This window comes from Bombus vancouverensis, chromosome 17, assembly GCF_051014615.1.
Source record: "Bombus vancouverensis nearcticus chromosome 17, iyBomVanc1_principal, whole genome shotgun sequence".
Taxonomy (NCBI): Eukaryota; Metazoa; Arthropoda; class Insecta; order Hymenoptera; family Apidae; genus Bombus; species Bombus vancouverensis.
In genome coordinates, this window is record NC_134927.1 from 3,619,160 (window position 1) to 3,635,339 (window position 16,180).

Here is a 16,180-nt window from a genome sequence, read left to right on the forward strand (position 1 = left end):
GTTTATTCAATATTTAATTATTCTAAAGAGAACTTCGAACTCATAATTTCGAAAATTGCATTTGCGCTAAGTTGTCTCTGTTTCATTCGTCTCAGTCATATCATTTTGTTTCGAAATTGTATGGGGTTTGCTATATAAAAATCTTCGTTTTTTCCAGGACTACAATCGTTTAATGTCTCGAACAGAGTGCATGTTACTCGAGACCATCCCCTCCACAACATATCCGAAATTCAACAAAATTGGAGTTGAAATTCTCATTTGTGCATAATTACCGAAATGATAGTTGCTGACATCGTTGACCCAGTGATGAACAATGTCAAATTTTCTCACATTACAACGGGTCATATTTGCTGTTTAACAACATATTTCTTTGGACTTTATCAGAAAATGTGTAATAATGAATAGTTAAATATGACTTATTTTAAATAAATTTTAGTATGATTATATTAATAACTTTTTAACGAATAACAAGCGATAGCTAAAATTTTTTAATGGTCACTCAGAACGGTGACCTTGATAGCATATATGTATGAAGGTCAGAATCATTAAAGGTTCTAAACAGCAATTTTATCTAATATGAATTTATGTTACAATAATAATATATATAAGCAAGTACCTTCCTTTCTTTATTAGATCTCTCTTTATAACAGGATCTAAAATGGGGTCGATGGCTTCCATGATATTTTCAATTAAAACAATTCCTCCATTCGCAATGGAAATTTCAATTAAATATAAATAATTCGGTTGAGTAAGTCTCAGCACTTGCAAATCTTCACCATATCGATTTTTTATCCATTTTAATCCTTGTAATTGTGGATCTATCATTAGAGGCCATCTCGTTGAATTCATTAAAATTGTTGCATTTTCCGAGGACATTTTGTCTGTAGGTAAACCTTAACAAACGATCAGTATTTCGTTATAATGATCTATTATTAAAGTTAAATATAAAAGCACAATTAATTTTTAGATTTTTAACTTTTATGATGATTCGATCGTTAATAATAGTATATTGCGCTTTACGCGTTATAATGTTAATGCGCAGCATTAATCGATGTAGTTCTGTACTTTGTACATAAAAACTGTAATTAAAAATTGTTATATTGTCCCAGCACCTTAAAAACACATATATTAGTTTAGAAATCATTACAATTAGAGATTTGTTAAATTATTTTGCTGTTGTTTACACTACTTGTCTACGGATTTTTATTCAAATTCATATTTTTGAGAATATAAATAAGAAGAAGGAACCTCGATAGAAAATTATTTTACCTATCAAGTAATATTATAGAAGACATTGTACTTTGGATATTTTAAGTATTTCTTTATATTATGTGTATTGGAGCTAGAAGTGTGCTCCAATTGGTAGCTGTTAATAATAGATGGCAAATTGTAATTATAAATATATTTCTAATAGGACATACGCCGCGGATTTAATGACTCCTGCGGGCTGCACGTATCATAAATTTCTAGCAGACCCTCGAGGAATTCTCCCGCATCCTTATAAAGGTCCCTTCTTCGATGTCAAGACAGCTTTTGCCTGTCATCGCAAACAGAAGAATACTGCTCCCGACCAACTGTTCAGCGATGTGCCACTTGAAATAGGTATGTACTGAGGGTGTGTATTAAAAAGTGTAATAATTTAGTGCAGCGTAACTTGGTCTGAACTTGACTGAATCTTGATTGGCTTAGCTTCAGTGCACCTCCAGCTTTACTTTAGAACCTCGAAGGAATTTAGTCTCTTTATAGAGAGATTTAACATGTACATGTGACTTTTCAGCCAATAAGCTCACTTATTTTCGTAATTGCATTGAAAGTGGCAGTGGAAGTAGGAATAATCTCCCTTCACTTAAGGGATCTCTTCAGCAACCTCTTCGTTGTGAGCCAAATATTCTCATATTTTCATTTCAACGTAGAATGTGTAATACTATTAAGTTGCTGTTGCTACTTTGTACATTTGTTGATCTTTTGTTGCTTATATTGTTCACGAAAAGGAGATTTGAATCAGTACGGGGAGATATTCAATATTTTCATTAAAATATTATATCGATGACTCTAATATCTCGAAGAACATGAGAAAGATTTTATAAAGAAAACAGAACATCTTTTTGTGTATGATATTATTTGTCTATTTGAAACAAAAATAGTCGTGAGATGTTTAAGGTGTTTCAGTTACACGGGGAATTATGTATCTATTCTATAGCATCACGTTCAAATGATAATAACTTTTGACATTAACTAAGCTGTAGAACGTATAAATGTATTCACCTTCGTTGTTCCATTGTGCAATTTGTGCATCGTCTGTCAATAAAGCCAGTACATCCAATTCAGTAGTCCTCGGTATTTTTACTTCCAAATTTTCCAGAAACGGTAACCAATTTTCGTACATTAAGTCAGATCTATATTTTCGAGTGAAAGAACCCATATATGATAAAAATGCTGTTACAATCAGCACATCCCCTGGTACCGTTACACACGAGTTCGTCAAACTAAAAATTTAAATTCATTAAAATAATCTTATTTCTATCGTAGAAAATAGCAAATTTTATGTCATAAGGATAGTAAATATTCTTAAATCATAGGTCATTGTACGCGTGTTAAAACGTTCTACTAGATTGTAAGAAAACATATCATTTCATTTAAAAAAACAAAGTTGACCTTCATATGACTTCTACAAGCCCACCTATGAAAGAATAATTTGCATCAAATTATATTTTTCCTATCATTTCTCTATCATTTTTCCTATCACTAATAACAGCCCAGATATTCAAGTTACCTGTGTTAGGTATACCCTGTTTTTAGTTCACCCTGTATAGTATCTATATTTATACATATATATGACACATGCATATTTATGTATATTTATTTTATGTATATCTATTTTTGTGTATATTTTAATACATATATGATATATACATAAATAATAAATACTGTTCTATATTTGTCAAAAAAATATCATTAACTGTGAAAATAATCATGTTTATATTAATGTGAAATATTTTAAAAATAATATATAACATACAAAAATAGGAAATGAGAAATAGTAGAATCTGACCTTTCAACCTCCTCGGTCCACCGAATTTTTTCGGATGCTAAACCATTCACTAATCTATTTGCAAGGTCAATTGTTAAAGCAGTAGCGTCAGCTTCGTCTTGACATTTTTGTTTCTCAGCTAAAGCTGCATTCATCCTTTCTCCTAACACGTCCAGCACTTTTTGCAACTCCTAAAGTAATGGAATTAGAAGTAATTAATTGAAATGAATAATAATTATCCTAAAAAGTTATTTCACATATATTTTGCTACATAATAATTAATAATAAGGAACTATAGCATTCACTAGGTCATTTTATCTTATTTGCTAATTCACATTATGATTTCTCTGTTATATCTTTTCTTGCATTTTCAGATAGAACATACTTATGTAAGCAAGTATACTCTTCTATGGTTTGCACATATGATATTGTTCCCGTCATTTTTCCGTTTATAAAGGTATCCCTTGTTATTAGAGATGGCATGACCTGCTAGTTGTAAATCACGATTTTATATGTCGGAGATGAAAGGACATCGGGGCCTTTCATTTGGAATATTTGGGAAGGTCCCCAATACTTTAGTCCAGACTTTTTATTATATCTGTACTTAAATAATAAAACTGAGAAATATTTGTTTATGATTTAATCCAAGTATGGATGCCCGAGATTTATGACGGTGGGTTCGGACTCGAAGTGACATAACGGGTCATAACAGAGGTATGGTACAATTATATAGCTCTCCTTAAAAAACACAAAGATTGACGCATGGGGTACAGAAAGGTACAAAGAGGAGTATTCAAAGGCAGTTCCATTTGGACTGAGATTCAGTCAGATAAGTTCTACTTGTACTGTGGACAAGTACGTTGAGACATACCCGAATCGTGGATCAGTAAGTTAAGTTCGACTTAGACTGTGGCAGCAATCGCATACGTCATCCCGTTGACCGTGGATTCGTTATCGAACCTAAATTCATTGATTATCTAATCGCCGCTACTACTTGTTAAACTCTGTAATAATTACATTAGCATCAGTAAGATATCATTTATCATACATAACAACGATGGCCAATTTACGTGGTGATTCATTATACGCCCCTTACATCAATGATAAATCGACATATATATGTCGGGTTTACATTAGAATTAGGGTTAAGGGCGTGAAACGAATCTTCGTTTGGGTTACACGTTGTCGTTATGCAATAGAGAAGACATTGACTAGTGCAAATACGATTATTATAGTAACCGTAGTAGTTAGGTACTCGAGAAACTAATGACAATGATGCTAGGTTCAATAACGAATCCGCGGTCGACGGGATGATAGATGAACGTGCTCACAAAATCTAAGTCGGACGCGTAATATTCACTGGTCGTAAAGGGTTACTCCTTTCATCGATGAGATCGCGAGCGAGAATGACTTTCCCGTCCCGATGGTGCCACAGAGGAAAACTATATTGGGGTGTGTCTAAGGACACGAGATCATGGGATTCGTCGAGAAAAGCCTTCGTTCAGAGAGTAAGGGAAATTGGCGTTGCTGCTAATTGGTCAATCTCCATATCGGTGGTTAGAAAGAGATGCTAGCCGCCCTCGAGGGAAAGTTGCTAGTGGGAGACGCCGCTCGTTGAAAAATAGGTCTCCCCTATTTTCCCGTAGGTGGGACAAAGACTGTTTGTCTGTTTCAAGGACTTTAGTTGACTAAATCTTAAGATTTATAACGGGCCCTCGTGCTAGCCGAAGATGTACTGCGGAGACGCATCGACATCTGGCAATCATCTTACTCGAAGAATGGGGTCTGCGTGTGGCGAGCTACGGGTCAGAGACCGTCCAGTGTTAGAACTATTTCCTTTTTAAGGAGAGCTATAGAATTATTCCATGCCTTTGTTAGACAAAGCGTTTATCCCGTGACCGCGGCTACGTTCGGCGACTGACTGTCGCCTCGAGCCCAAGCTCATTATCACAACTCTCGAACAATTACAATCGGATTGAATAACTGCAATTGTTCAATTACAGCTATAGTAGATTCTAGGTTACAATGTTGCGGGATTATCCAAAATTCCAAAGGCTCCGCTGTTCTTTCCCTTTTCAATTTTCGAGCTTTCCCTTTGCAATTTTGAGGAAGCCTTCTAATGCTTTAGCCTAGATTTTATCATAGCTATAATTAAGCAATTGTCATTTGTAATTGTTTGATATTTGTGAAAGCGAAAGTGGGTTCGAGGTGACAACTGGTCGCCAAACGTAGCCTCGGTCACGGGATAAACGTTTTGCCTGACGAAGGTGTGGATCGGTTGTATTGTTCTCCCTAGAAATCACATAGAATTGTATTTTGGAGATGTCGATATAATGGGACACACGTTGTATTAGGAATCAAACTCCAGACAGAAACTGCCTAGCAACGGCGTTTGGATCTTTCTCGATGCTTCCAAAGAGTATACAACAAACTTTTGGCAGAAACTGCAACGGCGATTAGAACCTTCTCGATGCCTCCAGTGAGCATATAACAAACAAATGCAGTCGTCAAATGCTACAGAAGACTTGGCATGCGACTACTCCTGAGGATTTCCGTAGTAAACGCTTTGATGGTTTACAAAATTGTAGCAAGAAAGAACATAAATATTAGAATATTTAGACAAGTATGAGTTGCAAAATTATTAGGGTTGTCCGAAAATATAAGAATCCCCATTTTCGACGGAGTCAACATAGTATCGCCGTCCGGAAAATGACTTCGGGAAGAAACATTAAACGCGCACGTACTTATGTTATGCAAATAAAGGACATCGAATGGATCGGACAAAGGCACAAAAGAATTCGAAGAAAACAACAACCTATTATCCAAATTGTTCATCGAGGGTAATCAATGCTGTATACTTCCTAGAATTAGGATGAATAGGGATTTGAAGAAACCCACCGGCCATGTCCAGAATAATAAAATATCTGGCTTTTGCAATCTCCCGACTTGATCCGCAATGAGGGGTAAAGGATACCGATCCGCGACCGTATATTTATTTAGTTCTCGAAAATCTACCTATCATCTATCTGAACCATTGTTCGCCTTCACGAGTAACACAGGGCTCGCGAACGGTGAATTACTAGGCTTTATGATTTTTGGCTGTAATTAAGTCGCTTGTTCTCTCTGCTATTCTGCGCTCGCGAAATCTATTAGGACTCCATGTACGGCGATGTTACAATCAATTAATTGTGCTTCTAACTGGCCTGTATTTTTTGTACGAGTACGTAGGGAACCCGTAACGGATGAATCTCTGAATTTTCGAAAAGAAAGATTAATCGACTTTTATCACTACCACGTACCTAATTGTCAACTTCATTAACATCGATCTCGTTTTCAGCGGTTTTATTACAGGCATTAATTATTTTTGTTTTACACATAGCGAGGCTATTTTGTGTAATATTAAGTCAAAATCTTGGCTTAAAATTTAACGAGCAATCGCGATATCGTATTGTTAAATAACTATCAGCGAGAACATGAAAAGTTTATCTCTAACCAACGACACCTGCAACGGACAAGATTTGAGCGATACGTTTAGTACTAATATTTCTTATTCCTCGCATTACTACTATATCAATCGTTCTTTTGCCAGAAATTCTCAAGACTACGGATTCTTTAATTAGCGAACACTCGGCTCCGAAATCGGGGTAAAATGGAAACGACTCACCCGGATGGCTTGATCTACCAGTTGGCGCCTCCACTACGTGGAAGTCGATTCGACACTCGGTATTGAAATTATATTCAGGAAACTGCTTTGTAAAGGATTTTCCTCCATAATCAGATTGGTAGCTGCGCACCATGCAGCGGAGTCGAAAAATTGTTAGGTTCCACACTCGATTCTTGCACTAGCGACGGAATTAACTCGCGCACGATGGTCGTAAGCTCTTGCACTGTTATAACCGGCACTGATCCCACTTCTGATGTCGGGTTTACATTAGAATTAGGGTTAAGGGCGTGAAACGAATCTTCGTTTGGGTTACACGTTGTCGTTATGCAATAGAGAAGACATTGACTAGTGCAAATACGATTATTATAGAACCGGACAAGTAACCGTGGTAGTTAGGTACTCGAGAAACTAATGACAATGATGCTAGGTTCAATAACGAATCCGCGGTCGACGGGATGATAGATGAACGTGCTCACAAAATCTAAGTCGGACGCGTAATATTCACTGGTCGTAAAGGGTTACTCCTTTCATCGATGAGATCGCGAGCGAGAATGACTTTCCCGTCCCGATGGTGCCACAGAGGAAAACTATATTGGGGTGTGTCTAAGGACACGAGATCATCGGATTCGTCGAGAAAAGCCTTCGTTCAGAGAGTAAGGGAAATTGGCGTTGCTGCTAATTGGTCAATCTCCATATCGGTGGTTAGAAAGAGATGCTAGCCGCCCTCGAGGGAAAGTTGCTAGTGGGAGACGCCGCTCGTTGAAAAATAGGTCTCCCCTATTTTCCCGTAGGTGGGACAAAGACTGTTTGTCTGTTTCAAGGACTTTAGTTGACTAAATCTTAAGATTTATAACGGGACCTCGGGCTAACTGAACATGTACTGCGGAGACGCATGGACATCTGGCAATCATCTTACTCGAAGAATGGGGTCTGCGTGTGGCGAGCTACGGGACAGAGACCGTCCAGTGTTACATCTATTTCCTTTTTAAGGAGAGCTATAGAATTATTCCATGCCTTTATTAGACAAAGCGTTCATCACGTGACCGCGGCTACGTTCGGCGACTGGCTGTCGCCTCGAGCCCAAGTTCATTATCACAACTCTCGAACAATTACAATCGGATTGAATAACTACAATTGTTCAATTACAGCTATGGTAGACTCTAGGTTACAATGTTGCGGGATTATCCAAAATTCCAAAGGCTCCGGTGTTCTTTCATCTCCGACATATATATATATATTTATATATATATATATTTATATTTATATATATATATATATATAAATATATATATATTATATATTATATATATATTATTATATAAATACATATATTTTTATATATATATATTATATATATAATATATTTTTTTATATATATAAATATATATATATATAAAATATATATAAAAAATGGAAAGAGAGAGAGAGAGATAAATGGATATTTAATTGAATATAATTATTTATATGCCTTTTTATAACCTATATATACAGAGTGGTAGGTAACTGGCAGTACGAGCAGAAAAGGGGTCATTCTACGCGAAAAATAAGTTGAAAATATAAAGTAAAATTTTTTCGTTTTTGAGAAAATCGACTTTGAATTTTCGCTCGATACGCGTGCACTTTATCACGTCTCGTTATAACGGATCTCACTGTAGATCGGTGTCTCGATGGAAAAATTAAAAAAAATTTTTTTTTCTATATTTTCGACTTCTTTTTTCGCGTAGAATCCACCAGTAGTACCACCAGTTACCAACCACCCTGTATATTCATTTTGTACTACACCTTTTGAAACATGGAAAAATAATTCCAAGAGAAATCGTACAATTTAAAGAAACAATAAAGAAAATTATGATTAATATTGATATAAGTATATATATTCATAATTCCAAAGCAAACATGATAGATGTTATACATGTTCATCGAAATTATGTACTTTTATAATATAAAAAATTTCGTTATATATACCTATACATCATGACAAGCAATGAAATGAACATTAATTTACCGCTAATCGTGTCCTCAAAGCATTCAAGTGATCCATAGCAGCTTTTAACTCGGCATTAGCTTGTGCAAGTGCAGCTCTTAATGGTTTCACTGTTTCATTAATATAATGGAAAACCATTATATTTCTCACCCAACTGCAAAGACCTGCAGCGGCTTGTGATTTTGAATAAATAATCTCTGGATCAAAATCTAAAAGTATGATATAATTATTGTTTCGTTAACGTATATCTATATGCCGATTCATTATGCTACTGCATATACATAATATGTGATGTAATATTAACTATCTTAATATACGAGGATCAGCCGAATATAAACCAGACTTTGTTTTTAACATTATATTTTAGTAAAATATTCCAGAAGGAATATTCTTCCTATATACATTTCGTTTCTGTGTATACACTTTTTCCATCAGATTGTTAATTCTTTCATTCCAGTTTTGTAAAAAGTGGAGGGCTGGATCAGAAGTCAATTAATCTACTTCTTCGTTGATGTCGATACGTTGTCCTCCTAGCGCCTCTTTAAGTGATCCTGATTTTGCGGAACTTTAACTTCTTCCGAATGATGGAAACCACACTTCCGCGATTAATAATAACTTTCGAGCTGACGTTGCTGATGTGATGTGTTTTAAACGTATTGATTAGAGATGGCGTGCAAAATTACTAACAGTGATTTATCACAGTGATCGCAAAATCATCAGTCGTAATCTAACTTTATACACGATCGTGATCGTAACTTTTTTATATGCAGTCAATTTATTCACTGTGATCGTAATTCTTGATCCTGATTGAATTATTTCTTATAAAATACTTCAGTACAGCTTGCACAAAAATATCTGCATATAGTATTAATTTAAAGTTACGTTACCGTTTTCTCCATTTAACGTAAATTTACTTTATTTAATAATAAAAATGTAAAATAATTCAATCTTTGTTTGTCTTTATCTCATATCAGTATCTTAAAGAGTAAAGTACTAATTCTTCCTCTCGATTTCAAAATCGTTTCATATCGTTAATATAAAATATACAGGTTATGTGATGCGTGTAAAAAACAGTTATGTTCTCTTCCATCGGCTTCATCAGCAGTGATTACAAAAGATCAAGAAGAATCTTTTGATGAAAAATCATCGTGAATGGGAACGAATGTGATGAAATCATTTATGGTTCACAAATAACAGCTCTTGCCGTCTCTAATATTGGTGTTCACTAGAAAACGATTTATGCCACTCACTTGGTTTCTTGATAATGTCTTGTCCCCAAACTATAATAGCAATCTATGCAAAATTTCAGTGGGTTTTCTGCCTTTAACGGTTAAAAACTTGATAATTATGTGTCGTGCAACGGAAAATCGTACTGCTTTCTCGCATATTGTGCCATCTACTGAAGAAACAATAAATAGAGCACTACATGGAGTGGAAGGTCAGGTATGCCACATGCAGTCCGGTTAATATTTAACAGACCCTCGTATGCATCAAGTATATAAATTAATTCGATGTAGTCTTAAACAAAATATAAATTTTATTTATATATCGTATAAAGTACGGACAATCACCAGACGAATTTCTACAATTTGCTTTAATTTAAAAATTTACTTTTCGATCGAATGCTGGATTCCGGAAAATTTTACAATTTTGGATAAAGTAGGATAATCAAGTCACCTGTAATTTGTGAAATTTACTTGCAAAATTTTATTTGTTTTACCATCAAGTTTATGACTGTTGTGGAAGAAAGCTTATTAATATGAATTAATAACTTATAGATTGTGAAATTTAAAATTTAATAATAATATTGGTTTAATTATGCAGTAAGGCTCAGATGTGGCATGATTTTCTACATTGGAAATTGCTTCGTTTATAACTTTTGCGACACGAGGCGGTTCTTGTCGAAGCTAAATCACCCCCTTTCGTTTCGTTTTTACTATTTGAATGTATGTTTAAATTATATAAACGTAAACAGCATTTATTTAAAACTATTATAAAATGAGAAGGTATTTGTAAATTTAAAGGCAGTGTTACGCCGGGCGACTCTCTACCTGGCCCAGGTCATACACTGCAGGCCAGACGGATACCAGATGTCCCGTTGACGTCTCTCCTCGCGATTACGTCTCCCCGCGATTGGTCGAAAATACAGGCAGTATAAAAGTTAAAAGTAAAGGCATCGAATTAATTTATACACCAAATAACACAATTACTTTTAAATTAAATTTTTTAGTCATATTCTATCAGTATGTTCTATAGAGGTAAATAAAATACAATGTTATATAAATATATTTAAATTTTCAGTAGAAATTCATAGGAAATATATAAAATACAAAGCAATATTTATCGATCTCATATTATTAGAATTTTTTCTGTATGCACATTATATATATACGGTACCATATTTCCAAGCTAAAAGTAATATCAGGAAAGCGAGTATTAATAAACATAATAAAATAATATGAAAAATTGATGATTGATTATTTAATCTTATCTTCTTTGGAAATAGTTGTAGCAATATACATGTATACGTACATACTTATAACCACCGTTAAGATTTAATCTAGTGTATTCAAATCCTAGTATACTGAAATTAATTTATACACAGTAGAACCTTGTTTATCCGATTAGGTCGGTGGAAAAGAAGGCAGTTCGGATAATCGAGCAGTTCTGGTAATAAAAATGTACTACATACAAAATCTCTCCAACTTTTCTCATTGTTTGCAACATTACGATTCAAGTGAAATTATAAAATTTCAGCTGCTACTTCTCGACATAGTATTTATTTTGAAAAAAATAAGTGACTACATATATTAGCAGATATACACATTATACAGAGTGGTTGGTAACTGGCGGTACAAACGGAAAGGGGGTGATTCTACGCGAAAAAAGAAGTCGAAAATATAGAATAAAAAATTTTTTTTTTTAATTTTTTCATCGAGAAAACGATCTACAGTGAGATCCGTTATAACGTACCGCACGCGTACCGAGCGCAAATTCAAAGTCGATTTTCTCGAAAACAAAGCCTCAAACGAAAAATTTTTATTCTATATTTTCGACTTCTTTTTTCGCGTAGAATCACCCCCTTTCCGCTTGTACCGCCAGTTACCAACCACCCTGTATAAAATCCGATTGCACATATTACGAGGTTACCCTTGAGCCTAGCTCGGATAATGGAGGCTCAGGATTCATTTGTTTGGATAAACGAAGTTCTATTGTATATTAATTTTATTGACTTCATTAATTTTACTGATTGTAAATTACTCAATTTTACAATTTTACTGAATTGTAAAATAGTAGTGTATTAAAATTTATGAATTACTGCCCACCTTTGTTGTTGATATAAGGTTGGATAGCCTTGACTACTTCAGGATGAATGTTCTCTTTGTCGTAATTTCGAAGTTGCGAGAGGAATGTGTCAACATGTCCCATCATCGCTTTGCACGCTTTCCAACTTCTATCTTTTGGAATTTGACCTCTGGGCGAAAATAAAACTAAAACAGCTTGTGCCACCATCGCTACTTGTTCCGGTGGCGTTCCAAAGGATTTTAGTTCTGTCAAGTTGTTCTGAAATTTAGATAATAATTTTGTGAAATATCCGGAATAAAATCTAATTATCGGAGTTTTTTTTATTAAAATAGCTAGAGTTATCAAAATCGAGATTTTCAAATGTAAATCATGTCTTTTTGGAATTACATATATGTTTATGTACAATCGATTGTAAAAAGATTCCGACACTGTACAATTTTAATTTCTAATTCTAATTTTCTGTAAATGTACCAAGGATCAACAAAAATGTGTTATACTGTGTTACTGCACTATAAAAAATGTAGGCATAATTTACTCTTCCTCGGTATTTATTTTGATATTTCGACAACTATAAATAATAACTCTAATAATTAACTTTACCTATATAGTGTGGTGTAACACAATGTAATATATTTTTGCTGTTCTGTTTTCGATGTGAGGTGGATATAATCAAGTAAGGACGTATTCAGTCTTCACAGAGTGGCGAGTGTAAACGTTATTATGATATTTCCTTATATTTTCTATCGTTTATGATTTGTTTGTAAGTCTCAGCTATTCCTCTCAATAAAACATCCCTACAATGTATCTCGATGTTCTTTCAACATTGTCGCCTCGATTTTGATAATTATGGACTATAAAAATCTTAAATTTCTCAAGATAAACCTAGACTTTTGGTAATATCAAATTGAATCTGATGTTAATAAATTCTATATTGGTTCGTATATATTTAATTATTCTGTCTTATCATGTTTCAATGTCAAGAAGAGGAAATTAGAAAGAATATTTATACATATTAAATATGATGAATAGAAATATAAGTGCCATAATTGAATCTGTCTTTCAAACAAATGTCTTACTTTATTTAATGTGTCAAGAGCAGCTTCAGCTTGTCGAACTGCAGGCTCTGCTTTTGCTAAATCCTCGTCGCATCTCCTTTGTCTCTCTGCTACTGTTTCTTTTATTTCGGCTACCTTTGCCTCTTCCTCGGACACTGTACACAAGTTTTTTACTGAACGCGTGACAATTTTCTATGTATTTTTTAATTATACCGTTGCATAATGTAATATACATATCAATCTCAGCAAACTTTGGATAAGTACTCGAAGGATCGAGACCCAATCGACTTGATAGAAAAAAACATATCAAAACATTAATGAGATAATACTAATGCAACGATGAATCTTTGTTTTTCATTTTCATTGAACTACTTTTTATTTTTATTGAGTTACTTATTATTATTATAATGCGAATTTTGTTATTATTATAATAATAACTATTTTTATTTTATTTTTGTTAAATTACTTTTTATTGAACCTCGACCAATGTAATGAGATCTTTCTGATTAGGATGAGATGAAAGACGATATAATTTGGTGCATATTTGCTTATTTAAGGACTCCAACTTATTTTGTTTTGCCTATTAAATGCGATCGGAAGTGATATATCGTGTTTACGCTTATTTTAAACAGAAAAATCTTACAATTTATAAAATGTCAAATGTAAGAGTGTTTCATCACTGAATTAGTAGTATCTGAAAAACATTCGGATTCGGATTAAATTATGCTACTGAGTTTCACGAGGTATTGGAAGACACCTTGGAAGGAATTCTCCTTAGCGCTGGGGATAACAACCGGGTATTTACAGGCACTTATCCAAAATTTGTTGTGTATTATATATATAATAATTAGGTTATTAATACGTGTATAAAAATATAAATGTCAACAGTCTTCTAAAAATTACACTAATAATTGTTTAAATAATACTTCTTATCAGAAAGCAAATAAAAATAATTTGGGACGCATGATCGGATTTAGGAAGCGAAACAATACCAATAGCTTTTTCCCCTTCGGCTTTAGTATTCTCTGCTCGGACTTCGGCAAGAATTTTATCTGCAATTTCATTCTTCTTTTTTAATTCGATTTCTTGGGCTGCTAACACCACTCTTAATTCGCTTACCTATCGATTAACGTTCATATAACCTTGTGTAAATTTACTAAATCAATTAAGTTTTATATTAATATAAACAGTGGTTCAAACTTTGTGAAGTTTGCTATGTCTCTTATCGTTGAATATACGATAAATAATGAGATTACTAACGTTCCAAATATTTTGGATTCCATTTTGGATAGATGCATTTGCGTATATTAATACTTGCAAATAAAAAAAGTTAAATACATAACGAAATTATTAATATCTTAAATATAATTTGGCAAGATAAATAATTAACGATTTGTTTAAGGCTGGTCAGGTGTAAGACATTGTTTTTTGAAAAAGTTTTATTAGTATTTTAATTTGCTTAACATGAGCGGATAAGGCGCTTAATGATACGAAATAATTTAATAAATCTAACTGAGATCAATAATCTGGAACAAGAACAAGATAAATTTAAATAATAGACGTCTTTAAGATACACATCAGTCTCAATTAATTTCTTGAATTCATCTATGCATTTATTTGCGATTCTGATGAATCTGGTCATTATCGTATTATTATTTCTCTGCTAAAACATTTGCTATTTTTTAAAAGCCCCAATATTTTAAACATTAAACTTAAAATTTAAATAACATTAAAGCTTCCAATATTGTTTCTTTAAATGACAATTAATGCATCATAATCTTGGTCTTCATATTAAAAAATGAATTTACGCACACGCAAACAATAATAGAACAATTATCAATTATCGAACAATTAAGGAATTCTTTTTTGGACTTTGAAAGAAATTTTTAATTTTGTTGGGATCTACAGATTTTTAAAAATTTTAAACTTACACAATCACATACTTATTGCCAAAATATATTTACGTTAAGAAATAAACTATTTGTGCTTAATCTATTTATTTATTTATTATTCATCTTTCATAGCTAAGACTCTACGAACTGGTTAGGAGTTCTACAACGCCAGTTATAACTAAAATCTTTGATAGTTTAAACTTTTGAGAATTTTATATATTTCTATCATTCGTTATTTTATATATTTAATTTAATTAGTAGTATTGTGAAAATGTTTTTCAAGTTAATATGCAATGTGTCTTCGAAATTCGTGAACTGTCAAGTATATCATAAAAATCAAATGTTATTTAACATTCTGTCTATATAATATAGTACTACTATAACGAATGAAGTCATTACTTGGCCAGCGCAAGATTCCAGCTTTTCCAGGCCGTTTTTCAATCTCTCTATCATCGCTTTTACGTCGTAGGTTCTTTCCACAAGCAATTTCGAGTACAAAGAAATTTGCTCCAGAAACGTTTTTGGAGTCGTATAGTTGTATCTTCTCTCGTTTTGTAAATAAAGCGAAGATATATCATTAACGCTAGTATGCACGTATGACATGAACAAAGAAGCTGATGGCTTGTATTTTTTTGGAAGGTCTTCTAATTCCTGCAATCAGTAAATATCACAATGATAAACTTAATAGATGAAAATAAAATAATATCAGGAAGACAGATTAAGTTTATTCATAAGTAATAATCGAATGAAGCGATTACGAACCGTTTATTTTGAAAGTGGTGTAAGTCCATTTTTGGGAAAAATTAGGGAAACGACAAATTTACATATACGTTAGTGTGATTTTTCTTATTTATAAGCAATTTATAATTTAGATTTAAAAAATTTTTAAATTTTAAATTTAAAAATTATTAAAAATGTAGACTAAGAAATTTGTTAACTTTTTTAAATTTAGATTTTAAAATTACTAAAATTAATAATGATTTATTTTGAAAGTAGTGTAGGTCTATTTGTTGTAATCTATAGGCTGTCCAAACGGCCATGGTATCAATAATGACAAACAAATGATAGCGAATGGAATTCTATCCTATTTATTGCACATAGTATTGCGCGTGCGAATGTGAACAAGTTGTTTAAATGCGATTCAGTAATGTACTCGTAAATTATTATTACATATAAAATGTTATGAAATTAATAATAGTTTTATGTTTATACCTTTTCCAAAAATCACCTTCTATCGTCTTTTCCAAA

General features: G+C 33.1%; 1 protein-coding gene across 1 annotated transcript in view; it reads right to left on the reverse strand.

Moving 5' to 3' along the window:
* LOC117161966 (dynein beta chain, ciliary-like) overlaps nucleotides 1-16,180 on the reverse strand; it is a 112,821-nt gene that overhangs the window by 33,481 nt on the left and 63,160 nt on the right. The window contains 8 exon segments of the mRNA XM_076626170.1: nucleotides 617-893; nucleotides 2,266-2,486; nucleotides 3,053-3,222; nucleotides 8,701-8,888; nucleotides 12,006-12,243; nucleotides 13,062-13,195; nucleotides 14,033-14,159; nucleotides 15,332-15,583. Of these exon segments, the coding sequence (XP_076482285.1) occupies nucleotides 617-893; nucleotides 2,266-2,486; nucleotides 3,053-3,222; nucleotides 8,701-8,888; nucleotides 12,006-12,243; nucleotides 13,062-13,195; nucleotides 14,033-14,159; nucleotides 15,332-15,583 (1,607 nt within the window).